We start from the raw sequence: 27,296 nt of genomic DNA on the forward strand, positions 1-27,296 counted from the left end.
GCTCGCTTTAACACTTTTTTATTGAGCACAACGTGGGCAAGAAAGGGACATAACAAACACGGGCACGTAGCGCCCCTTATTGGGGTAGCAACGTGAAGTGGTTGAAACTGCGCACGCGCACTCCTCTCCCCCCAGACTACTACACTCCGCCTCTCTAGGCTCGGCAGCCTTAGCGCGCATGCGCCACCCTGCCTCTACCCAGCTCCTCCCAGGGAGGGGCGGCAAGCGCAGGGGCCCAAGATGGCGGCCAGCCGTTACCGGCGTTTCCTCAAGCTCTGTGGGGAATGGCCTTTGGACGAGACCAAACGGGGCCAAGATTTGGGCGCTTACCTGCGGCAGCGGGTGGCGCAGGCCTTTCGGGAGGGAGAGAACACCCAGGTGACCCGACTGGGGATCCCGCCTAAAGCGGAAAGGCGGTTGGGGGGGGACGAAGGGACAAACGGGAGAAGAGGGTAGAGCGGGAGGGGGCGGGGCAATGCAGGTGGCGAGCCGGGCGCCTGCGCACTTTCCTTCAATGGTGGGGGGCGGGGCGAAGAGGGGCTTAACACGTGGGTATTAGTCTCGACCCTACCCGTGTGTGGAGATGACCATCTGCCAGATCCTTTTCCCATACAATCTTGATGTGTTCTGGCTCCAGGGCCCATTTTCTGCCCATAGCAGCTGGAATTCTGAGAGTTGGAAGGGGTTTTAGAGGTCGATATCTCCCACGTGGCTAAACACCCGAGAAAAAATCGCGACCTCCCTGACAAGTGGCCATCCACCTGCCCCTTGGAAGACTAATAGTGATAGGCAATGTCCTACCTACCAAAGCAGCCCTTTCCATTTTGCAGCGTCTCTCAGTTGTTAGTTTTCCTTTACATTGAGCTCAAATCAACCTCTGCAATTTTCATCCGGTGAGCCCGAGCAAAAGAAGTGGTAATGAGAGCCTTTCAAGTAGTTGCCATTACCTTCTTATTCTTTACGGGGTGCTACTGGTAAGACTGGAAAGCACCAGAACCGCCCCGGCCCCTCCCCCCACACACCATGAGGGACTGTGGTAGAGTGACAAGCACTGGACATAGTACAGACTCACAGTACTAATTGGTGTGACTTGGGGCAAGTCACTTTAGATCTCAGGTTCTTAAGTTGCACAAGGAAGTAGTTGAAAATACGAACTCCTAAGATGCTTCCAGCTCAGATCTTCCCATTATGCTGCTTTTTTGGGCATGGTTTCTGTCCCTGAGTCTGTGGTAGTATTTATCCTAGGTTCCATTGTTGTGTTACGTCAACTGTTTATGAACCATGAAGCACAGTCGACTCTTGAAAGTATGGAAGAAATTGTGAGATAATGTATATAAAGCACTTTGTGAATCTTAAACCACGGGCACACACACACACACACACACACAAAATCGGGTATTGGGGTAGTGGTTAGGAACATCGAGCTACTGATACTTAATATTTAATTTCTTTCTGCATGAATTTCTTTATCTGTAAAATGGGGATAATAAGAGCATCTAACTCAGAGTTATTGTGAGGATGAAGTGATATACTATGTATAGTGCTTTGTAAACCTTAAAGCACTATGTAAGTACTATCTAATTATTATGTTAATTTTTACTTCTCCCCACTTCTCCCTGGTTGAGTTGGCCTGCGGTTTCTCTTTTATGGAAACTGATAAAAGTACACTCAGTTGTGAGTGCCCACCCCCTCCCATAATCACTTTGTATATATTTTATATTTGCTTCTCTGATTACCTGTTTTCCTCCAGATAGAATGTAACTTGCTTAAGGAGAAAGACTGTTTTGTTTTTGTCTTTGTGTGCCCGGCCTCTGGTATAGTATCAGCATATAGTAGAGGTTTAATAAATATTTGTTGAATAAATGATAAATAAGAGACTGTCCCTTCTGTGGCCATATGACTTGGTCAAGAAATGTCGGAGGTGGAAAATGTGTCAGTGCTGCTTTATATTGCAACACAAACCCCAGAGTAGCTCATACTGGGTGGCTACTGCAGCCCTTCTGCTTTGGAACTGTTTTTCCTGATCGCTGACCCTAGACTGCTTTATCGTTATCATATTTCTATTATAGCTTTATTGTGCATTGTGCTATGTTACTGTAGTAGTTTCCCTTTTAAGTTAGTCTCTGCTTATGTTTGGTGTTTGTAGTTATTTTAACCAGTCTAACTTAATAGAGGCATTGTGGTTTAGTAGATTAAAAAACTGGACTTGGAATGAGGAAGGTTCAGATTTCAAAACTGATACTTGCTGTGTGAACATGGGCAGGTCACTTGTGTAACTGAGGCATAGGCAACTCAAAAGATTTATCTACTCCAGTATCAAAGACTTATCTCTGGAATTAGGATAAGAAGGGATAGTTCTCACACTGATGGGGTGACTCAGGGGTGCTGGGCCTGGAGTTAGGAAGACCTGACTTCAAATCTGACCTCAGACACTTCCTATTTGACCCTGGGCAGATTTCTTAACATCTGTTTGCCTCAGTGTCTTCATCTGTAAAATGAAGGTAATAGCACCTACCTCCCAGGGTTATGAGGATCAGTGAGATACTGTTTATAAAGCACAGTGCCAAGCATATAGTAAGCATATATAAAAGTTTGATGATGTTGTTATTACGAATTTTCAGAATTTCAGTCAGAAAGGATCTCAGCAGCCATCTAGTAAAATCTGTAGTCAAAAAAGGATCTCTACATGCCCCAGCAAGCATCTGCTTAAAAACCTCCAGTAATAGGAAAACTGCTCCCTCCATAGGCAGCCTCCTACATTTGGGGCAGCTCTAATCATGAAGAAGTTCTTCCTGACATCAAGCCAAAATTGTCTTCTTTGTAATTTCCTCGTATCGCTTCTAGTTCTGACACTTGGCCCCAAACAGGATGAGCAGAGGCTGGATAGCCACTTGTCTGGTAGGTTATAGTGCTGATTTCTTTTGGATATGGGTTGTACTAGATGGCTAATGATGTCCCTTACAACGCAATTATGTAATTCTATGAATACGTAACAGTTCTCATATACTTGTATAACAGCTTTCATATACTTAAAGATAATTATGGTCTCTCCTTTCCTCCCCACTCTCCTTTTCAGCCTGAATATCAGTGTCTTCATCTGTTTAGCAGTTCCTTGCTCCAGTTATCATGTGGACCTCACCATTTTGTTTGTCTTTCTCTGGATGCTTTCTAGCTTAATAATGTCCTTTATAAACTATGGTGACCAGAATTAAATATAATGCTCCTCATCCAGAATAATACTTCAGTTCTTTTTTTTTTTTTTGGTTAGGCAGTGGGGTTAAGTGACTTGCCCAGGATCACACAGTTAGTGTCACCTATCTGAGGCCAGATTTGAACTCAGGTCCTCCTGAATCCAGGGCCAGTGCTGTATCCACTGCACCCCCTAGCTGCCCCAGTACTTCACTTCTTGACATATAGTAGGCACTTAATAAATGCTTGTTGATGGACTGTTTGAATAGTCTCTTTTGCAGACCTGGGAGCAACCGTAGGCTTTGCCGTATTTTAAAATTCAACTTCAGTTTTGCAATGAAAGATGCATAATTGAAAATAATACTTCAACTTTGTAGCATTAGGTTCAATTCTGACCACGTCAGAATACAGAGAGACTATCCTTTGCTTATTCCTATGAGGTTTGCCTCCTTCGATGCAACCCAAGTTAGATTACATTGGTTTTTTTGTCTACTGTACCACAGTGTTGACTCATGTTGGTACACTAAGATCCCCAGATCTTTCTCAAATCAGCTGCTAGCCCTGCCTTCCCATCTGTTACTTGGGAAGTCAAGTCTTTTGATCTAAATGTGAGACTTTCCACGATTCCACTATTATTCAGTTTCATCTTGGTAGTCATCCAGCCCAGTACTCCGGCCTGTGTCAAGATCCATTTGGATCCTGATTCTCCTGTTACCCAGGATGGTGCTTATCCTTCCCAACTTTGTGTCATCAGATTGGATAAAGATACTATCCATCCATTTTTCCAAGTCACTGATGAAAATGTTAAATAGCACAGAATCAAGCCCAGATCCCTGTGGCATGCCACTAATGACCTTTCCCATTTGACCTTGAACCACACCATAACTATCATTTGGGTGCAGCTTTTCAGCCAGTTGAGTGCAGCTCTAAATGTCTGAGGCAAGATTTGAACTCAGATGTTCCCAGCTCCACACCTAGCATTCTGTTTGCTATTCATTGAAGATCAAGTGAGGCCTTCTCTAGGAGATGGCATATGAGCTGAGCTTTAAGGAAAGCTAGGGATTCTATGAGGCATAGGTGAAGGGAGTCCATTCCAGGTATGGGAAACAGGCTGTGCAAAGACAGAATCAGGAGGTGAGATGCTGAGTTCTGGAACTAGCAAATAGACCTATTTGGCTAATGTGTAGTATGTGTGAAGGGAGAGAAATGTGAAGTAATTTCAGAAAAGAAGGGTGGGAACAGATTGTGAAGGGCTTTAAAACCAAATGGAGGAATTTGCATTTTATCTTAGAGTCAAAAGGAATGCCCTGAAGCTTTTGAGCCGGAGAATGACGTGGGCAGACGCTTGTGCTTTGGTAATTGTATGGAGTATTTGGAGACTGGGGGCCCAACGAGAAGCTGTTGTAGTCCAGGTGAGAGGTGATAAGGGCCACGTGAGTGGAGAGAAGTGGATTGATGTAGGGTTCTGTAGATAAACAATTGACCAGATTTGGCATGTGTCTGTATGGGGTAGCATAGGGAAGGGTCAAGGGGAGCTCTTGAGATTGTGAAGCTGGGTGACAAGAAGCATGGTGATGCCCTCAACAGAAATAGTAAGGAAGAAGGGAAAATTTGGAGAAAATGGTGAATTCCCTTTTGGACATATTGAATTTGAGGTGCCTACAGGACATCTAGCTGGAGATGTCCGATAGGAGATAAGTGTTTGGACACAACAAGTGTCTAATAAATTTTTTTGATAATTGCTATCAGACATCAGGACATCTAAAAATAGCTGATATGCCAAACAAAATTAAGAAAAACAATACGCAGCAAAGTGAATCATTTAAGGATTTTAATGCCTTGTATGTACAGAGCAATGTACTAAGTGGTATGAAAAATTCAGAAGAAAATACATAGTTGTGCCTTCATGGAACTTTCAGTTTATTTGGGGAGACTTGAAAAGTTGTGAAAACTAGTGACAGAATAAGCTAATGGTGGTTGTTCCTCTCCCTTGAAATGTTGAGATGAAACCTAGCAGACAATAAGAACAAAACAAATCAAATCCTTGTCCTGAAAACATGTTTTCTGATAGAATTAAGACACTAAGATTCATTGATGACCACTTTGGACGCTAGAGAAGGAAAAGCTAGAAATAGGCAGAGCTTTTGGAATCTTCTTACTTTGCTATTTCTTTGGTACCTGGCTGTATAGATAGATAGATAGATAGATAGATAGATAGATAGATAGATAGATAGATAGATAGACAGATAGATGCAAATAATAGTTCAATTTGAGCTTCAGCAATAGTTGTTAAATGCTTGTTAAAAGCAAAAGCCTAGTAGTGCCTTGGGATGGCAATCATTGGTGGTGCCCGGGACCCATGTAATGGGGTGTTCAAATGGATAAAGTTGAGTTCATTGATTTGGTGAAGAGCTCAAGTGTCAGAGATGCCTTAAACACTTAAAAAAACTTCAGGCGGAGACTAGCAACTCTAAACAGGGGTATTAAAATAAATAGGCATCAACTGCCCAGGATTTTTTATATGAAATTAATGGATGTCTGCAATGCCTATCTCCTCCTGGCTTTATGAGTTGCTAAGAAAGAAGATAGTGTGAGAAAATCAGGGTGGTGTTTTTTTTTGTACTGTTAGATATTTATTGCTCAGTTTAAGTTAAACAATTGGGCAGCTCCTTCTGTTTTGACCTTTCTAAGGCATCCCTTTAAGTCACTTCTCTTTTCTACATAATCCAAGGCACCTTCTTTAACATTGAACAAATTTTGGATCCACAGTCATTTTGATGGATTTAGGGGTGGGGGGAAGACGGGGGACAGATGCTATGCTACTTTTTAGAAAGCCTTACCAAAATTAATGGGAAGACTATGATGCATGCTTTGCATTCAGCAACATAGTCATTTTTATTAAATGACCTCAGTAAATTGTTGTTAATTCTTATCAGAAACCAAAGTATAAATGCTATAATATTAAAAATGTTATAGAAAACAAGCCCTTAGATTCAACAATGATTCCCGGAACACACTTTGAGAGTCATTGTCCCAATTTTTATCCCATTTCAAGATGTACTTCTGAATAGCCCATGTGCCCCCTTAAATCAGCCAATGGGGTACCAAGTGGTAGGAAGCTGGAGACCTCCTGTTGCATTCCAAACACTCACTCCACAGGCTTTAAAAAACAAAATAGAAGAAAATGAATATGTCACATAATTTTAGAGCTGGAAGGGACCTTTAACATCTTTGTCTTTTTAACATGCAAGCTCCCTAACAGTACCTGTTCTCTTCCATGCTGAGAACTTAATAAGTGTGAATAACAATGTGGAGGGTGGTGGCAGAACTACTGTAATTGTTGACTTAACTACTAGAAAATGAGCAAATTCTTTTAATGAGTGTATTGAGTACTAAAAGTGATTTCCAAGAGATCTATAAACTAACACCCACTTATGTAAACCTGAATAGAAGAACTGTAAAGTCATCTACTTGCTAAGAAGTCTTTCTAGAAAACTGTAAATGATATTTCATATGTCTTTAAAATAAATATACAAAACTCATTATTTGAAGGAGTTAAACCACCTCAAATTTAAAATAAATGTTAATGATTTTCTAGATATCTCTGATGAGAGTTCAAAGATTTTACATGTATTTATCTTAACTGTCACTAAATTCATGTTTCATACACAAGAAGTCTTGACAGGGATATCAGTAACTGGAATGTATGTACACACCTCAAATTCATTTTTTCAAAAGGCATTTATTAAGCACCTACTGTGTGCTAGGCACTAGTGCCCTCAAGGAACTACCATTCTTAGGTAAGTAGATGTCTGGGGGAATCACAAATAAGTAAATATAAAATACAAATATTTTAGAATGTTGCAAGGAGCTAGGGCCTAGGGAATCAGTGTGATCCTCTGTAGGAAGGGGCACTTGATGGGAGCTTTGAAGGAATGGAGAAATTCAATGAATTGGAGGTGAGGATTCAAGGCATAAAATAAGCCTCTGCAGAGGAACACAGATGGATGATGGAATGTCTTATGTGGGGAATAGCAGATAGGTCATTTTTGGCTGGAATAAAGGATGTATGAAGGAGAGTAATCTACAGTTGTCGTGAAAAGGTGGGCTGGAGCCAGTTTGTGAAGGGCATTAAATGTCAAACAGAAGAGTTTGTGTTTCATCCTAGAAACAAGAGAGAACCATTAGAGCTTCATGAATAGTGGGGTGGCATGGTCAACCCAGTGCTCTTTACAGCTGTATGAAGCATGGATTAAAGAAGGGGGGAGACACTGGAGGCTGAGGGTAGGGGGACTTTTAGAACTGTCCATGCCAGAGTGATGGTTCTGAGCTGAAGCAACAATAAAGCACCCTACATATTCTCTTTCTCCTCTTCTCCCTCCCTTTCCTGGCAAAATCAGATTTATGAAAGAAATCCCATCTAGCAACAGATTGTCATTTTTTCAGTTATAATATTTTGTCAGCTATGATAACAGCTGCTCACACATATGTAATACTGTACCATCACAGAACACTTTCCCATAAATTATGGAATTTAATCACCTTGATCCTTTGAAGTAAGCAGTACAAAATATCACCGTACCCCTTTTAAAGATGAAGAAAGTAAGATGCAAAGAAGTTATATAACTTACAGAGCTGATGAATGACAGATCCTGGGCCAGAAGTTCCATTTCCTCACTGCCAAGTCCATTTATCTTTTCCACTACAGCATGGTGCCCTCTATTATTAGAAGTGAAAATGACAGTCACAGCCTCATTTGGGCAAAGGGGATTCAAACATTGCCCTCAATAGTCTAGAGGTGGTTTAAGGGATACTTCTGGTTTTTTTAACATAGCTAGAGTGAAGCAGGACAATCATGGAGTGACCTACACTGTATGTATGAATGTGGAAAGCCTTTTCATAGGAGAATAATTAGAACAATTTTTATCTTGTCATTTTTCTTTTCAAAACTTTCAGTTCAGTTCATTTCCCTTGAACAAATATTTATTAAACTCCTATTAGCTGCTAGGAACTAGGGATATAAGGATGCAAAAGGCCTGTCCTCAAGTGGCTTATTAGGGAAAATACAATATGTACATATATATAATGTAAGAAAGAGGGTGATGAGGAAAGGTCCAGACAAAGTAGTCTAGGAAAACGTAAGAAGGGGAGAGAATACTTTTAGCCGGAGAAGATGAGCTGAGCCTTGAGGAAAGGGAAACGTTTTGCCAGAAATTGATAAGGAGAGAGAAAGCATTGCACGCACAGCAGACAACTTTTGTAAATGAATGGAGGCAGGAAACAGCGGGATGATAGAAAAAAACTGGTAGTCTAGTTTCTAGTTTGTCTAAATGTGTGTGTGGGTATGTGTTCATTCATGTTCGTGTTCATTTTACTGAGAGAGACAGAGAACGTTCATGGAGAATCACGTGAAATAAAACTAGAAAGGAAGGTTGGGGCCAAATTGTAGAAGGTCTCAATGTCAGGTGAGGTATTTATAGTTTGTCTTATAATCAGCCAGGGGCTACTGAAGATTTTTGAGCAAGAGAGTGACAATTAAACCTGTACATAAAGAAGGCTTATTTTGACAACTGTGAAGGAAGGGGGAAGAGACTAGGGGCTGAGTAATCAGCATAGGAGATTATTGCAATAATCTTGGCCAGTGATGAAGAGAACCTGAACTAGGATGTTCAACCTCTGTTATATAGGTAGAGTCTTCAGGACGTGACAGTTGATTGACTGTGGAGGCTGTTTCACTCTGGAGGAGTGGAAGATGACTCAAATTTCTAGCCTAGGTGTCTGGGAAGATTCAAATAACAAAACAGCAGTGTCGGGAAGAGAGACAGATTTAGAGATGATGGGTTGTTTTGGCCATACTGAGTTTGAGGTTCCACTGGGAGATTAAGGTAGAAATATCTAGCAGGTAATTTGATATGTATCTCTGGAGCCCAAGAGAGATGTTGAGGCAGGATATGCAGACATGGGAGTCATCTGGATAGAGATCGTAATCAAACTTACGGGAACAGTTGTAATCATTGAGGGAATGGTTAGAGAGAGAAGAGAAGGCAAAGGCCAGAGCCAGATCAGGAAAACAATAAACCAACAGAAGAGACTAAAAAGGAGCAGACAAGTAGAAGGAAAAATGAGAAAGCTGTGCCACAGAACCCAAGAACATGAAAGAAGAACGGAGGCTGAGAAAAGGTGATTCAGTTAAGAGGTTATTAGTGACCTTGGATAGAATAGCTTTGGTAAAGTGGTAGAGGGTCAGAAGCCATCTAAAAAAGGGTTGAAGAAGGAATGGGATTTCTAGAAGTGGAGTCTAGGATGGATCTTAGAAGTCTAACCCCTTCATTTTACAGATGAGAAAACTGAAACTCAGAGAAGTGACTTTACCCCAAAGTCTCACAGCTAGTAAGTGGCAGAGATAAGATTTGAAGTCACATCTCCTGCAGGGCTCCAGTACTCTTTCCACTGTACAACAAGTTGAGAAGACAGCTTCTAGAAATTTTGCTGTGGCAAGAAAGACTTTGTTTTCTAAGACTGGAACAAAGGAAAAGGAATAGATAAAGATAGAGAGGTTTTGAAATGGGAATGATAGGAGATGGGGGAGTTCACAGTGGATAACATCAATTTTTCCCAGTGAAATTGGAGGTAGTCATCTAAGTGTGGAGTTGAGAGCTTCAAAGCAGGTTTGGGACAACGATTGTTATAGGGAGTCAGTTGGAAAATGTTAGCTAATGTGAATTAGTTAGGGAATCTAGTCAGGACTATTTCATAAATTCCTCTAGCAGTGTTTGGTGGCTTGGTTCAGAAATAATGGAGAGAGCCAGTGGTAAAAATGACTTCAGGGTGGGAACAATTGCTACATTGCTACCACAAGGTAGCAATGATTCAAGGATATTCAAGGATTCACCTTATTGAACTCCCTAATTGCGGAGGCAAGACTTCAAAGGAAGGGACATGAGGCTAGAATAGAGGTGATGGAATGGGAGAACGGGGAAGGACAAAGAGCAGGATGAGTAGTAGGCATTTGGAAGAGATGAAAGGATGGAAAATTGTGATCAGAGAAGGGGAATTTCATAGAGGTCTTAGGAGATGAAAAAGTTTGGGATGATGAGGTTATACCACATCTATGTATGGATGGTTAAAGTAGGTCATAGGAGTTGAGGAAGATAAATAATTGGGAGGTCCAGATGTTAGAAGGCTCATCATCCCAAATATTGAAGAGATTGAGTTGAAGAAGACTAAGGTAAGTGCTTAAGTCTAGGAGGAAAGAAGGAGTGATTTAGAAGTCTGTACATGACAATGACAAGAATCTCAAATATGCATCCTCCTTGTTCTGGTCCAAGTATGGGACATGATATGGCTTCTTCAGGATAAGGCAAGTTTCACTTAGCATCAGGTAATGGAAGGAGTTAAGATCTCTAGGATGGAGAATTTATTAATAACAGTGGTGTTGTTCATCCTTTGTCTTCCAAGAGGACAAGTGACATCACAAATGAGTGATGTCTCAACGTGGACGGGAATTAGATTTAAGTGAGGCAGAGTTGTGCAAGGTCATCAGCTTCACTCTCTCTTCCAGAGTCATCAAGGTCCAGTGGCCGGACAAAAGTCAGGACAACTGGCAATGAACCAGGAACAAATTGTTCTCATCCACCCATTCTGCTAGGGGGGTAGGCATCCACTAATTCACCAACAGGTTTGAGGCCCATTGGTTATCCTCAACTTGGTTTAGCCCGTCTCGAAAAACCATCTTGAAAGATGGTTTTACCTGATGTGGCTGCTGTGCATGCTACAGCTTCCTGGAGTCACAGGTGAGAATTGGGTGAAGGTGGGCGAGCAGCCCTGAAAGGGGCTCAGCAAGCCTTCATGCCCAAGGTACTAGTCCTCCCTGAACACCCCATATACCCCTTAAAAACAACATAGGCAATGGGGAGGAGGGTTCCAAGAGATGCAGTGGAAGAGGAAGACAGAAAAGGATAGAGATTGGGGAGGGGAATATTTGAGGTAGATAGAGATGAGAGTTTGGTAAGAAGTAGTAATTATAAATGACAAAGTTTTATGGTTTAAAAAATGTATTACAAAATCATCTATTCTGATCTTTATGATAATACCATGTGATATTCTTAGTTCCATTTGCAGATGAGGAAACTGAGGTCAAATGACTTGCCCAAAGTCACATGCTATCAGTCTGGATTCAAATCTAAGTTTCTTGACTCTAAATCCATTGTTCTTTGCATTGCACCACCGCTGTCTTCAATGGTACTCCATTGCCTGCAGTATAAATTAGAAACTCAAGTCTCGCATTGCTTAAAGATCATCCACCATCTGGCCCTAGTTTACCTCTCCAACCCTATTTGTGTTCTACAAAGTGAATACAGTCAGTATAATGAGGGTTAGACTAGAATGGATCATCTCAAAGATCCCTACCAGTTGTAAATGCTGTATAATCCAGGCTGGTCAACTCTTGTAGCTCCCCAGCCTCCGACACGCATTGTATATATTTACTATCAGCATCTTTTCCCATGTTATAACCCTCCTTTCCCTGACTTAACTCAACCTATCTAAATCCCTGCCTATCCTTCAAGACCCTCCACACATCCCTCTTTCTTTGGAGGGCTCCATTAATTATCCTTTCCATGAACACAACCTTGGAGTCATTCCAGACTCTTCCCTCTCTTCTCATAGCCAGTCATTTACTAAGTCTTATGGATTTTATCTCTAAGCATCTCCCATATTTTCCCCCTCCTCTGCACCCAGACAACCTAATCCAGGCTCTCATAACCTCTTTCCTGAACCTGCTCTGTGGTCTCCCTGCCTCTAGTCTCTCTGCTCCCCCAAATGGATGTTCCTGAAACCTGAGTCTGACCTTGTCAGGGCCTCACCTCACTTAGAAGTTGTCTGTAGTTTCCTAATTTGAGATTAAAATGCAAATTCTTCAGCCTGGAATCTTAAGCCTTCTGCAAGCTGGCTGCCACTTAACCTTTTCAGATTTATTTTGTTACTTTCCTTCGTGCACTTGGTGTTCCAGTCCTACTGTCTTCTAGCTGAACTTGACGTGCCACATCCCACCTCCTTGCCTGCCTGTGCACCAGTTGCCTTCTGTGCCTGGACATTGCCTTGGCCTTTTAAAGTCCTGAGCTTCCTTCAAGCCACCTTCTACCAAACTGTTACTGATCTCCCCCAATTGTTCTTACTCCCTCCTGAAATTACTTTATATTTATTTACCTGTGAACACATGGAATACAAGAACTGTTTTTGTCTGTATATCCTCAACACTTGGCATGTTTTTTTTTCCTGTATCTTAATAGTGTAGTGTCTTTTACATGGCAGGTAATTAATGTTTGTTGAATTGAATTAAAGGCCATACTCACTTGCAGTCTCACTTCATCTGTGAAACCTTTTCTTCCTACTCTAGTGCAGTGATCATAGCCTCTTAAATTCCTATAACACTATCTCTATTATTCCCTTAACATTCAGCATATACTGCCTTTTATTATTTAATTGTTTAAATGTGTGTCTTGTCTTCTCCACTAGATCGTAAGTTTCTAGGAAGGTGCCTTGTTTTGTACTTCTTTATGTCCTTCACAGTGCCTAGCAGAGTGTTGTGCATGTAAGAGGTGCTTAATAAACATTTTGATGGAAAGGAATAAAGATCTTATAAAGGAATGAACTAATTCCAGAAATTCATTACCAAGTAAAAAAGCCGTTCCTTCTTAGATTCTCCTGGACTGAACCCTGATCTACCTTAATTAGCAAAGCAATTTGCTATACCCTTTTCCAAAAGTACTTTATCCTTTTTTTTTTTAACATCTAGAATGGGCTCTCTGCTATAGCAGTTGCTATCACTATCCAGAATTCAATTTTGAAAATTGAAATCAGTGCCTGTGGCACTGGTGTAGATATGTATGTATAAAAGTTTAATATGGTAAAGAGAAATTTACTGACGACTGAGCAGGGGAAATGCAAAAGGAGCAAAAATAGAGCTATAAAGGATGTTTTGTCAGTGGAACATCTATTTTATTCACATTTAGTGAGCATTGCTGAGTTTTTCATAATGCTACTGTTGCTGCCTTTTTTCAGGTCTAGTACATCTGTTAGTCCTAAAATTTCAGTACTCATTAGGTGTGAATACAAAATCAGATAATCTAAAGCTTACAAGTGATATTTATAAATGTTAACAACGTATATCATCAGAAAAACCCAGAAATGTTTATGCTGGATCCAGGAGCAAAGTATAGACCGTCGGTAAATGAAAACAACTGCTGGAATTAGCTCACTGCCTATAGTGGAGTTCTCTCAAAGTAAAACAAGATAATTTTTGATGTTTGCTGAGTTTGACTTTGAAAGAGAACGTGGACTTGGCCATTGCTCCATTTGTTTCTGAGCAGTTGGTAGTACTTGTAATTCTTTGAGAAACTTAATTCCTTCTTCCCTAACCTATTCCTGTTAATAATGTCACCTCACTATTTATGGACCCTTCTGGCCATCATTGGTGACCTGAAATTTGTGACTGGAAAATAATAGCTAGGTAACTAACTCTTTCTAAATATTTTCATTGAGTATTTGGTACCCTACAAGTTGTTTAAGGGTCTCTGTCTTTGCCCTAGAGGAGAGTTGATCTCATTGCCCTAACTGAATTCTGCTGATTTTAGCAACTTGCCCATATAGCTAAGAAAATCTCAAAAGGCCTAAGTTAGTCACAAAATCACAGGATTTTGGAGTTGGGAGGGACCTTAGCAACCACTAATTCAACCAAAAAGAATTCTCACCATAGAACATACAAGTGGTCATCCAGTCTTTTCTTGAAGACCTTCAATGAGGGGAACCCACCACATCCCAAGGTAGCCATTTCTAGATAGCTCTAATTATTAGGAAGTTTTTTTTCATAATATAAATCTTTAATTGGCTTTTTTATAACTTCTGCCCAGTGTTCCTAGTTCTTCCCACTGGATCCACACAGAATCAAATTTAATCCCTCTTCAACATAATCACTTTTCAGGTACTTCAGGACCTTAGCTCTTGACCTTCCAGCATTTAAAAAGCTTAATGTCCTCTTCCCTCATGTTCTCTAGGCTAAACATGCCTAGTTCATTTAACTTGTGTTCATGAACTAGAAGTTCTTCACTGTTCTAATTCACTATTAAAAGGCAGATAGATGGCACAGTGGATAGAGCACTGGACCTGGAGTCAGGAAGACTTTAGGTACAAATTGTGACCCTGCACCAAATCGCTTAACCTCTGTCTGCTTCCCTTTTCTCATCTGTGTTACGTGGATGATAACAACACCTCCGTCTCAGGCTTGTTGTGAGGACAAGTTTGAGATAATATTTGTGAAACACTTTGCCAACCTTAAAGCAATATGTAAATGCTCGCTATTATTGTTATTATTCTGATTGTCTTCCTTTGGACACTCTAGATCAGGGCTTCTGAAAGTTTTTCCAACCACTACCCATTCAGCCCTTCTTAAACGGTGGGTCATGACCAGGTTAAGAATTGCTGCTCTTGATTATCAATATCCTTTCTAGAATGCAGTACCCAGAACTCAACACAATACTGTGTACCTTGGTCAGACTTACATCTGGACTGTCGCTACCTTGTTCAGCATAGGATTATAACAAAGGACAGCTAACAAGAGAGTTCATCTCAGATCTTTTACATAAAATCTGAACAGCTGTAGAATTTGAAGCAGAAACAAAAGAAGAATCTAGAGTAGAAAGAGCTCGAAGGAAGAGGCTATAGTTAATAATTGTGATGATGGCAAAACGCCAAACAGGATATGGATGGAGAAATAGAAAACCTAGAAGAGCTCTTTAAAGACTTTTGGTGGAAGCTGAAATTGGGTGATTCAAGGCAAAACTTAATTGGGAGGAAGCAGAGTCAGTGGGTATGAATTGTGTGTCCCAAAGCTTGAAAATAAAGTGGAAAAGATGGCAAGAATGTTAGGTTGAGGGGAAGATTGAGGACAGTGGCCTCAGTTCTTGTAAGTACTTTCTCCAGCAGGATGATCAGAGGTCTCCATGACCTCTCATTCTGTACAGTTTAAGACTGTGTGCCATAGGGGCAATTAGGTGGTGCAATGCATAGAGCACCAGCACTGGAGTCAGGAGGACCTGAGTTCAAATCCAGCCTCAGACACATAACACTTACTAGCTGTGTGACTCTGGGCAAGTCACTTAACCCCAATTGCCTCACCAAAAAAAAAGAAAAGAAAAAGACTTTGTGCCATAAATAATAATGGATAACATTTCTGTATGCTGAAAGTCTTCCTCTAGTTCTTTAAATGTATTGAGGCTGCTAGTAAAACACTTAAGGTGTCTGTTGCTTCTCATTCTGCTGTATTATTGATCCATCTGCTTTTTTCAGCCTTACCCATTCTTGGTGTCATCTCTTAGGTCAGTTCTTATCCACAAAGTATCGCTAGTGATATGCTGGAACCTATCATGAATCCTTGTGTTATCCTTTGGGGTACCTGCACTTTCCATTCTTCTGAAGCTGGTGTTGAGTTTCTCTTATTCACAGCCAGGTCATGTCACTTAGAGAGTTGGTTGATTGGTTGGCTGTTGTCCTTCGTTCTCAAAGAGGACCAAGATGACATCGCTGTGTGAGAGTCAAGGTACAGTGTGTCTGACTGTGGCTGAGCAGACCAGTACAAGCTCAGAAGGCTCTACCACAGGGGAGGCACAAGTAGTCCATCGGACATGCCATGCTGGGCAGTCCTTTGCCATTGTCTCCCATGTCGTGCAGTCATTTTCAGAGTTCTCCAAAGACACCTTGAGAATGTCCTCGTTTTGCTTCTGATGACCTCCATGTGAGTGCCGCCTTGTGTGAGTTCTCTGTAAAATAGTCTTTTAAGTAAATATATGTCTGGCATTCGAACATGGCCAGCAGATGGGAGTTGCAGTCTCTGCAGCAGAGTTTGAAAGCTTGGCATTTTAGCTCTAGAAAGAACCTCATATTGATGTTAAAGAGATGGAATGCTCTCCAACTGAGGCTTGTCAACTATGGGTCTTGGTCATTGTCTGTTTATAGTCCCTGTTCAGGATATGAATTTGAATGGACTGTTAATTCAGCTGTACTCATCAGTAAATATCAACAAGCATTTATTAAGTGCCTCACTACAGCGCTAGGGATACGAAGACAGAAGTGAAGCAGTCCCTGCCCCCAAGGAACTTCAAGTCTAGTGCTGCTGTTAATCCTGACATGTCAGTAGTTTCCATATGTACATGTACATAGGGCATACAAAGTATATGTATGCAATTTATGAGGAGAGACATGAGCCACTAGGGAGATTAGGAAAGGCTTCATGTAGAAGATAGTGCTGCTGTAGGTGATCCTTGAGGACCTAACAGGCACAGCGTGGACTGGGAGATGGAGGGCTACCTGACAAACATTTAAGAATGCCAGACTGGCTAGATGGAAGGGAAGTAATATATAATGCTCCATAACAGAAAGGTGTAAATTAGCTAGTGTGTACTTTTCTACTACTATGTTTTTCTAATACATACAATAAGACTAATCTCATGTGAATAATCAATTTATATTTCATTGAAGAGATTCTATATTGGTCTAGGACTTGATGGAATTAATACTATGCCATAAGCAGATGTGCAGATAGGAGCCGTTAGAAAATTTCACCATCAGTAGGGAAGCCTTCAGGCTAGGATCAGTCAATGATCATGTATTTATTAACAGCTTGATGTGTGTCAGTCAATGAGAACACAAAGGTAAAATAAAATAGTCCTTACCCTCAAGAAGCTTACATTCTAGAGGGACAGGCAACATGTACATATATAAGTAGATAGAAAATATATACAAAATATATTTAAAGGGGCCCAGTGCCAGGGGAATCTAGAAAGACTCCATATAAAAGCTGACGTTTGATATGAGTTTTGAAGGAAACAGTCAACGGCAGAAGTGAGGAGGGAGTGTCCTGTATGGGACAAACAGTGCAAAACAACGAATGAGAAATGGAGTGTCATAGGTGGGCAAAGCAAGGTCAATTTGGCTGCTTTGTAGAGTGCAGGAAGGGAAGTGATAAGGTTGGAAAGACAGGTTGGAGCCAGGTTGTAAATGACTATAAAAGCTTATATTAGATCCTGAAAGCAATAAGAAGCCATAGAAGTTTGTTGATTTAAGGAATGACAAGGTCAGACCTGTGCCTTAGAAAAATCACTTTATCAGCTGTGTGGAAGATGAGTTGAATTAGAGAGACTTAAGGCAAGAAAACCAATTAGGAGGCTATTACGGTAGTTTAGGTGAGAGGTGATAAGGGCCTTAATTAGGATGGTAGCTGTGTGAGTGGATGGATAAAAGGAATGGAATCAAGAGGTGTTGAAGAATAGAAATGACAAGTTTTGTTAACTGGTTGGGGATATAGGGTGAGGGAAATTGAGGAGCGAATAAGGCCAAGATTTAGAATCTGAATGACTGGAAGGAAGGTGGTACCTTCTACAGAAACAGGCAAGATCAGAAGAGAGGGGCTAATTTGAGGGAAAAGATAATGAGTTCTGTTTTGGACATGTTGCGTTTGACATGCCTAGCTCTTTCAATTTGAAATGCTCAGTGGACAATTGGAGCTAAGCAACAGGTGCTCAGGAGAGAAAGTGGGACTGGTTACATAGATCTGACAGGTATCTGCACAGACATGATAATTAAACCCATGGGAACTGATAAGGTTACCAAATGAGAAAGAAAAGAAAGAGGATATCCTCCACGACACTAGTGAACATCTTATATCAGCATATCTTCTAATTTAATGCCTTTTTGGTGTATGTTCATATTCAGCAGGTTATAGAACAAACTCATCTCAGTTATATCTGTAATAAAATTATGTGTTATTTTAACACACATGGGAGATGAATTATTTGAGGAGAGCTTTTTAATTGGCATTTTGTTTTTACCAAGTCACATTTTTTTTTGTAAAGCAACAGATAAGTGATAGTGGGTAAGTAGAATATTCCTAGTACTTCTCAATTAGTTCTCTCTTATTGCAAGTATGTTATTTTCTTTGAAGGCCTACCTGCTTTGCTTCTCTTCGGCAGGGACATATTGTTATCAAAGATATAGTCCTTGCATGCATAAGCCATTCTTTAAATATTTTATGGGAAAACATTTTAAAATAAAAAGTACTTGTTAGATATTTTCTAAAGATGAGAAAACACTGAGGTTGGTAGTTAATGAGGTCTTCATGGTTGCCATTTAGGGATTGAGGAGCAGGTAAACTACTACCTATAATTATTTCCATTCTTTTGGCATATCTCCTCACACACACACCCCGTTTTGAGATCGCTTGAAAATTGATCCCTGAGTGTTTTTAAAGTTGTGTTTCACTGTACTGGTCAACTCTTTAAGACTATAAGTTGCATTGTAAGAGGAACTTTTCTTACTTAGAATTCCCTATGCCAGTCTGGTCCAAATTTTAAAAATGTATTTGACAGGTACAAATATTCTTTCTCACTTCATCTTCTAAATGCCATAAACACTTCCTCACTTAGTACTTCAGGTAATAGAGTCATAGGAATTGGAGATAAAGGGACTCTCAAAAATCATATTTTGACCATTGTATTTCAGTATAATTAGTTTCCTTTGTCGTTTTTGTATTTTATTTCATGCATTTAAAGGCATTATTATAAAAGCTGGGGAAGGGGTAGGGGGGCATAGGCTTCACCAGACTTCCAAAAGGGTCTATGGCACAAAAAAAGGTTAAGAACTCAATCTAGTCTAACCCTTTCATTTTTTAAAAATAAGAAGCTGAGGTCCAAAGAGTTAGCGATTTGCCCAAGGTCACCCAAGAAGTAACCAGCAGAACAGGCTAGGGCTTTCAAACCAAATTGAGAACCAGGGCTTCTCCAGACAAATTTTTTAATCTTGAAAGGGGAGAGAAGGGAGTGGATTGAATGAAAAGAAAAAAAGAGAAAAGAATTAGAATCTAAAGGGTACCTATTAGATTGACTGAACAAATTGTGCCATATGAATGTAATAGAATATTATTGCACTTAAGAATTGACAAAATAAATCAGAAAATCTTGGGTGGGATGAACTGATGCAGGATAAAGTGAGCAGTACTAGGAGAACAGTTGATACAAGGACAACACTGTAAAGAAAAACAACTTTGAAAGACTTAAATTCCAACCAGTGTAATAATCAGCCATGTCTCTCTATGATGAAGCATGTTATCTACCTACTGATTGTATAAGTGAAGGTAGGGCGTGAGAGAGAGAGTAATGAATTTTTGTATAATGTTTTAAACAGAGCTTTGTGGTTTCATATACAATCCTCTTTTTGTGTTCTGCTGTGCATGTAAATGAAAATGCTTTGGTGGTCAAGGGGGTGCTGTTTAAGTTCAGAATTTAAATTTATCTTAAAACAACATCTGACTTCAAATCCATTCTATTGCATCACTAGTTGTTAGGGTACAAATATGATGCTTCCATTATTGTCACTGATAAGACTAGATCACTGTAGAAATGCTACTAGTAGAGATTCCTTCCATTTCATATCTATTTTTTGCCCTCACCATTTCATTTAAAAATGCTACCTGCATGACCTGGTCTAGTAGGCGCTCATACAAAATTATCTGTATGTTTTCTGCTCAGTGGTTTTTATGATTGTGAAGCAACACTATTAATCATTTTCTGTCATCTTCCTCAGTGCTTTCCAAATGAGTTTGTATTCTAAGCTAGTGTTGCCCTTGGCTAACATGTCTTTCTCCTTAACAAGGAGAGCTGGCTCTTTTGGTCTCCTTGAAGCAGCTGTTTTGTATTGGTTAAACTTTTCTAATAAATGACGATAGCACATAAAGTAAAAGTCTTTATTTTTGTCCATTTCTCATAGTTGCCAGCTTGTTTAAACTTATTCTCCTCACCTCTTTACTTTCTTCTTATTTGGTATTTACTTTGTCCTGTCTTTGAAATACTAAATCATTTAAACATAATAGATCTAGAAATGGAAGGAACCTCAGAGGCCAATGATTCCAGTTCCCTCATTTTACAGATGAGGAAGCAGGGCTCCAGAGAGATTTAGTGACTTGCCTCAGGTCACACAGGTTAGTAAATATCAGTGGTGGATTTTGAATTCAAGTCCTCTTACTCCAGAACACCGGTTTTTCCTTTCTTTCTGTCTCTCTCTCCTTTCTCTGTTTCTCTCTCCCCCTCTCCCTCCCCTCTCTCTCTCTTTCTCCTTGTCCCTGTCTCCTTCTCCCTCCCCTCAATGGCTGATGACTTTTTGACTTGCAAGCATATTTCCAAAGGGTTCAGACAAAAAATGAGTAGGGTGATGAATTTTTCTGCCATAGCAGCCCTCAAATAGCATGTAGCTAGTTGTAGAACGGTTTTGATGTGTATTACTGGAAATGAAATTACAGATTCTTCATTGAAGTAATGGTGTTGTAATTGTCCCGTTGTTTGGGGGAAAGATAATGAGTTAAGTTTTAGGTAGTAAATTCATTCTGGGTATACACAGAACTAACACTTATATTGATGCACACCTATAACTAACTGTTCTGTGCTTCCTATTAAAGAATAAGTTCATCTTGGGCAAGGTACTTTGTTAATCTTTACTGTTAGCGTACGACTGCACAGAAGTGTATGCTTGGTGTTCTTAAATTACTAACAAAGAACAAAAATGTTTAATGATAAATTGCTAACATTAATTTAGCAATTCAAATTGAATCTTTCAAATTTCACTGACAGTGACTCGGTAATCAAATCTATCATTTCTTTCAGATTACAGTTCATTTTGGTCAAGAGATTGGAATTCATCGCGGGCTGTTTAATGCTCCCTTACTTGAGTATCAACTCCCTTTACATTATTTCTAGTGTAAAGGTCATTTCTCTCATCAGAGAAAACAAACATAGTAAGAACTGGTCAGCTCTGACTTCTTGGTTATCAGCTATGTCTTCTTGTCTGCCCGGAGCAAAGATCTTCTCCTTTCTTTGCTTCTTTTTCTCCTGACATAAGCTAAAAATCCTTTTCTGTTGTCTTTAGCTTATCCCACTGCCTTAGCTCACTCTGAGCTAATTTAGCATTCTTGATATTCTCTTTACAGGACTGGGTCATACTCATATTCATCCTTGATTAGTAGGTTTATGAGTTCTCTGTGTATCGACATTGGTTTCTTCAGACAAATCCCATCTTTTTTCCTCACTGGAATTGTTTTCCTTTGTGTCTTCAGATTTACATTTTTGAGCATCTTCCATCACACTCCTGGAAAGTCTTCCCCCAAGACATATCCCTCTCCCATCCTGCATGCCCTGTCCACCTCCTTGTCCTGTCATATATTTCACAAATGCCATCTATGTGCAAGTAATCATTGATGATATACTGCATACTTACACTTGTTATGCTTTTCTCCATTACCTTAAAGGGTCCCCCACATTTTTTTATTCTTCAGAGATTATGGTGTTCTATAGTTTACAACCAGATAGCATCACCAAAAGAATGTTAGTATTACAAGGAAAGGGTTTTTTATGTCAAGGAGCAACTTAGTTTAATTTAAATAGTGCTATACTTGGAATCAGGAAGACCCGAGTTCAAATCCTGGTTCTGATGCTTATTGACGTTCTGTCATCTTAAGCAAGTAATCTGACTTCCTAGAGCTTGAATTTTCTTATATGTAAAATGAAGATAATAATATTTGCATTCACAGTTATGAAAAGTGCTTTGTAAACCTTCAAGTATTATATAAATGAGTTATTCTTATTTGAACGGTTGAAACAACTGTACAGTTTCCCAGATTCTGTACAGCCCACTATCTTCTTTATTAAGTTATGGACCTAACTCACTTGTCTATCTATAATACCTGTTCAGGATATGTGTACTAAGTAATTAACTCAACGCACTGCCTGTTCAGCTGGATGTCATAGTTTTAGCAGTGGGCATTCTTCATCTATTTAATTTTTTCTTTGTAGATTGTTAGGTTAGTGTGTTCTAAAGGGTGGTGGATAAGGGCAGCTTAGGTGGAATCAGGAGGACCCAATTTCAAATGCGGCCTCAGACACATAATACTAGCTGTGTGACTCTGGGCAAGTCACTTAACCCCACTGCCTGACAAAAAAAAAAAAGTCATGTATTTCATTAAGGAAACCCAGTAGTTTTGGATACAATCAGGATAATGTCATCTACAGGAGCTTCTAGAGGACCTTACCATATGTAAAAGGAATCCCTCTTCCATTTGAACTGTGTTTAGGACATACTGTGTGCTAATAACAAGTACTTTTTGGTGAGCATACATACATCTTGTTTTTTAACTTGCTATTTTTAATCAAATAAATGCTATCACTGTGGTAGTCTCATTTTTGTATGATTTTAAGTCAGTTTTGCTTTACCAAATCAATTTTTTATAGTTAAGAAACAGTATAGAGGGATTCATGTAATAACTTTCCATCAGTTGTATGACGTTGAAGATGTTTTCTTTGAAAACCTGCATGCTCCCTTCTCATAATTTCATTAGAGATATTTCCATACTTGTGTATGTGATTCTCATAAGTATTTTATAGAGATTAAAGTAGGAATATAAATCAGTAGTTTAAAATCTCCTTGGTTGTCTTTTTTTGATAATAATTACTTTTGCCCCCAATAGTATGGCATCTTTCCTTCTTTGAATTATCTTGAATCACTTCCTAACTGTTTTCAAAATTACATTCCCCCAGAATGGATTTCTTTTGAATGTACTTGGGTCCAAATGCTTCCTGACTTCTTTCTTAAGTGTCGTTTCTGCTTCTTCACACAGTAAGTATATCAGGTACTGAGGTGTGAAGTCCAAACATGGTGGCTTTCCTGTCATTGATCATATGAATAGAGAATCTGGGATTTATTTGACCAGGAAAAAATTCATTATGTGGTGGTAAACCCTCTAATGGCGAGTCTCGTGAAACCTTTCCAGCTTAGGTAGAACCTGCTAGAACCTGGGTCCAACTGGCATAACCTTTAACAACCCAAAGTCATTTTCATGCCATGAGGAAGCATTGGAGTAGAATTTTTTATTGTTTCATTGTTACTGTTGTTTTTAAACAGTACTGTCATTTCCCAATACAATGTTCCCCCTTCCCCCTTCTCTGGTAATACAGAAGTAGATAAGCAAAAACAGACACATTGATCACCTCTAGAGAACATGTCTTATTCTGTACATGTAATCTGCTACCTCTCTACCAAGGGGAGGGAAGTATGCCTCATTATTAGTCCTAGGGAGGCAAGATTGCTCACTGCATTGATCTGGATTCTGATGTCTTTTATATTCTTGCTTTCCTTTGCATTGTTATGGTAATTGTGTATAATTATGTATAATGTCTTGGTGTTACTTACTTTGCTCCACACCAGTTAGTAGAAGCCTGCTACCATGGAAAGACTAGATTTGGAATCCCAAGACCTAGATTCACATGTTGGATTTGGGCAAGCCCATTGCCTGCAACTTGAAGGGATTGTATTAAGCAATCTATGAGGTGCATTCTGGTCTTAGGCTTGAATGACCATCCCGGGCCACTATGGTCCCTCCCTCCTCTGAGCTCCTCTAATGCTTATTATCCATGCTGATCAATGGACATTTTCCTCATGTCCTGTTTTCTTTATCAGTATATATAGTTTCCTCTTTCAGATAGTAAGGTATTAGAGGGCAGAGATCACATTTTATATTTATTTAAATTTCCCTACAACATCTAGATTTTCAATAAATATTTGTTACTTGGTCAGTTGATTGAATTTTGAAATAAGATGTGGGAGCAGGAGCGAAGAGGTCGAACCATCCCTGAAGAGATTATCCCTAACAAGGAACTACAGGCCAAAATATGTCCTCTTCCTGTTTGTGCTCTAGCAATGAACTTGTCTATTGATAAACACCTTCTTTACCTTGTACAGGTTGCCCTCCTGCTTCATGTCATGAAATCTAGGATGGTACATGGAGCTCATATATATATGCTCACGTCCTTGGATGTTTTATTTTTCAGATTGCTGAGCCTGAGACCTGTGACCAGATGTACGAGAGCTTAGCACGACTTCATTCAAACTATTACAAACACAAAGTGAGTAGTCCATGGGTTAGCAGTCAGATTTCATTGCAGGGTGGGGAAGAGGGGAGGTGGGGAATGTATAAAGTTGATACTAGTATTAATTATGGAAGATTTTTAGAGATAAATCAGTTTTGTTGAAACTAAATACATCCATTAATTCAAATGAAGCTAACAGTGTTGTCTAATACATTATTCCTTTGAATTAAGAATGATTTGTAATTATTTCTAAAAATCAGTTATTTATATGCTAATGTATTTCTGAAGCTTGAAGGGGCTTGCAAAAGGTATTTAAGTATTTTAATTATTTGCCCTTTAATATTACAGGAACTGGTTTTTTACTATGTAGGAAAAAAGAAGTTTGATAAGCTTAACCTCCCCATCTAAGATCATTGACAATTTTCAAAATAGCGAAAAAATTTTGGAATTTAATTCCAAATTAGTACATGAGTAATTTGCTTATTTTAGTCCACTCTTATTTTATTCCACTGGAATTAAAACTCCAGTGGTGTGAGAAAAGGCTCTCCTTTCTAAATCAAGCAGGGCCAATCAATGTGGGCATTCTATTGAAGGAGAGCCTTTGACCTTAAGATGTCACTATTCTTCCAGGACTGAATATTACCTGAGCTTCTCAGCAGCTTTAGTAGAATATGGTTAAAAGGGCAAGACCTCCCAGTGGGTTGATAAAGTGCAGCAATATTGGTTAATCAGCTCTTCTTTCCATTGTTTTTTGGAAGTATCCACGCCCAAGAGACACCTGCTTCAGTGGACTAACAGTGGAAGAATGCAGGATTGTACTAGCTACAGGTAATGAAAACCAAAAATGCCCTTTCTGGTCAGTTTGGAAATGACTCTGATGGGGGGGGGGGGAGGCGGCTCACCTAATGAGACAGCTGAGACAGCTTCATTTCGATGTAAAGACCTGTGGCATGGCCCAGAGGAAATTTCTGATGCTAAGGAGCTCCCTGGATAACATTTTTTGGCTCTAGAGTATAGATAAGGTCAAAGACATTGTTTTTAAAAAGAAAATTCATCTTTAGTTCCATTAAATTAAAAGCCTGGTAGCAGGGGACAGGCAAATATATTTTGCCACATGGAAGTAGTTGAAATTGGGGTAAAAAGAAAATAATTTTATTTTTGTGGTCCTAAGGGGGTTTTATAAACAGTGCAGGTTAAGGGGAAAAAAAGAATCTAAAGCCATTAAAGAAAAGAAGTTGTGGATATCCTCCTAAAATTATCTGACCCAGGGGACACTCGCTGTGGGATGGAGGTTTGACTAGGTGTGTTTTATAGGCATTTAGAAGATATTCCCAGTGAACAAACCTCTACTCTCATTACTTCCTTCTTTCTTTTGTCACTATAGGCCCTAAGGGATGAGGTAAAGAGAGTCCGGAAAATTGCTATTTTTATCACTAAGGACATTGTATACAAAAATAAGCTAACCTTTTCTGGAAATCAGGGCCTTGAAGCTGCCTTCATTTGTTCACAGGAGCCAGATAGTGCATTGGAGACAATAATCTTTCTCATGCATTGTCAGCCTCTGAGCTTTGGAGGATGAGGAATTGGGGGTTCCAGAAGCATTTTACCCTCCACCAAGTAAATGATAATTCATGGCATGACATGAATCTGCCCTGACTTGGAAGCATACAGCGCCAAAGTTTGTTGGTTCTTATGTTCACTGTGTTTTTCTCAATACCGACTCTCCTGACAACAAGACTCTGGCTACTTTCTTGATAACAGTGCTCTGGATCCTGGGTATTGGGATCTTTGAGCCAGCCAGTAGTGCTTTATTGGAAATATCTGTTTTTAGAGTCTGTAAGTTTATCCGAGTACCACTGGACACAGGTGGTTATCAGCATTATTACGTGGATGTCATTGTGTAGACCCTGGAGAATTTGAGCCAAGTTTGAACTTAAATTAGAAAGGAAATAAGCCCGAAAGGCTCACCCTTGCTGCCCACTCTTTGTTAACACTCTTGGCAGTTATTGCAAGTGATAGGAAAGCAGGACAAGAATAAAGGGTAAGACCATGTGGGAGAAGATTACCCACCATCTGCCTACACCGCCACTAGCTCTCACTAGGATTTTAAGTTTCAGGAAATTTTCTGAAAAGTTACGGTCACACCAAGCTTCACATTGTTGCCATTTTGTGGATGAAGTTTGCTGAATGGCGCACACATGCACGCACTGCAAGCCTATTCCGAACAGAGAAGTCTTACAGTCTGTCTAGTGGACAGATAAGACCATTTCTTAAGTGCAGCTATGGCCTGTTAGTGGGCCTTTTTCAGTATGCATCTGTACCTCTTTTTTTTTTAACAAACCTAGGAGATGAAAATCTGAATGTACAAAACATGTTGTAATCATAGTGTTTTAAAGCTGGAAGGAACCTTCTTCACAACGATTTAAATTACTTCATTTTAAGTTTAACTTTTCAGGAACACATTTCTGATATAAATAAATTGAGGCTTACCTGGCAAAGGCCTTACAAGTAATTTCATAATAGTAGCTTATTTAATGAAATTTCTCCTTTTAGGATCTTTTCTCCCTTTCTTTCTTCCCCTTTTGCAGATACCTTGGGAGAATTTAAGGAACTGAATAAAGGCTTATGGAAAAAACTTCAAAATAAGTTCTCCACCAAGAGTCTGGATGAGAAAACTAAGGCGTAGCCTGTGTCTTTGTCCTCCCCGTGTACATAAGTGTGAAGCCTTGTATATTGCCAAGAATAAAACTGTCTCTCCTTCCATCTAAATGTGGGTTTGTATCCTCTTTGTGAGCTTACATCCCTAAAGGGAGCCTAATGCTTCTGGCTGAAACAGTCTTAATCTGAAAGGTGAGAAGAAAGGGGAATGGAGAGGCCATGTTTAAATGTTGTCAGGGTCTGCTCTCTGTATCAGAGAAACGTCGCAGAAGGAAACCCCAATCTCAAGTAAGCTGATCTTTTTCCGGGCATGTTGGTGAGGGTAACGGAGACTTGGAAAAGTGTGCTTCCTGTACTGCCCTGGGAGTCCCCACCTCATAAATATATGGTTTTCTGTCCCCTGGCAAGACTTCCACACTTCGTTTTGCTATGGCAGCTAAAGTGAAGAAGCTGAGAATGGGCTGATAGTGGAAGAGACAACAACAAGCC

The 27,296-nt window shown here is 39.8% G+C and overlaps 1 protein-coding gene across 1 annotated transcript; it reads left to right on the forward strand.

Annotated features, from left to right (window-relative positions):
* The first annotated feature begins 197 nt into the window (after positions 1 to 197).
* Positions 198 to 26,918, forward strand: UQCC2 (ubiquinol-cytochrome c reductase complex assembly factor 2). The gene is made up of 4 exons (XM_020999391.2): positions 198 to 378; positions 24,111 to 24,185; positions 24,908 to 24,977; positions 26,738 to 26,918. Exons 1-4 carry the CDS (start codon positions 241 to 243, stop codon positions 26,833 to 26,835), a joined length of 381 nt encoding a protein of 126 aa, XP_020855050.1. The 5' UTR covers positions 198 to 240; the 3' UTR covers positions 26,836 to 26,918.
* The last annotated feature ends 378 nt before the right edge of the window (positions 26,919 to 27,296 follow it).

Source organism: Phascolarctos cinereus, unplaced genomic scaffold, assembly GCF_003287225.1.
Source record: "Phascolarctos cinereus isolate Bilbo 61053 unplaced genomic scaffold, phaCin_HiC Scaffold_5;HRSCAF=322, whole genome shotgun sequence".
NCBI classification, from domain to species: Eukaryota; Metazoa; Chordata; class Mammalia; order Diprotodontia; family Phascolarctidae; genus Phascolarctos; species Phascolarctos cinereus.

Excerpts from the sequence above, each read along its gene's own strand:
- UQCC2 (XM_020999391.2), top strand. The coding sequence starts at position 241 with ATGGCGGCCAGCCGTTACCGGCGTTTCCTCAAGCTCTGTGGGGAATGG. Across the intron at positions 379-24,110 it reads GGGAGGGAGAGAACACCCAG|ATTGCTGAGCCTGAGACCTG; the intron begins GTGACCCGACTG and ends TTTATTTTTCAG. Across the intron at positions 24,978-26,737 it reads CAGGATTGTACTAGCTACAG|ATACCTTGGGAGAATTTAAG; the intron begins GTAATGAAAACC and ends CCCCTTTTGCAG.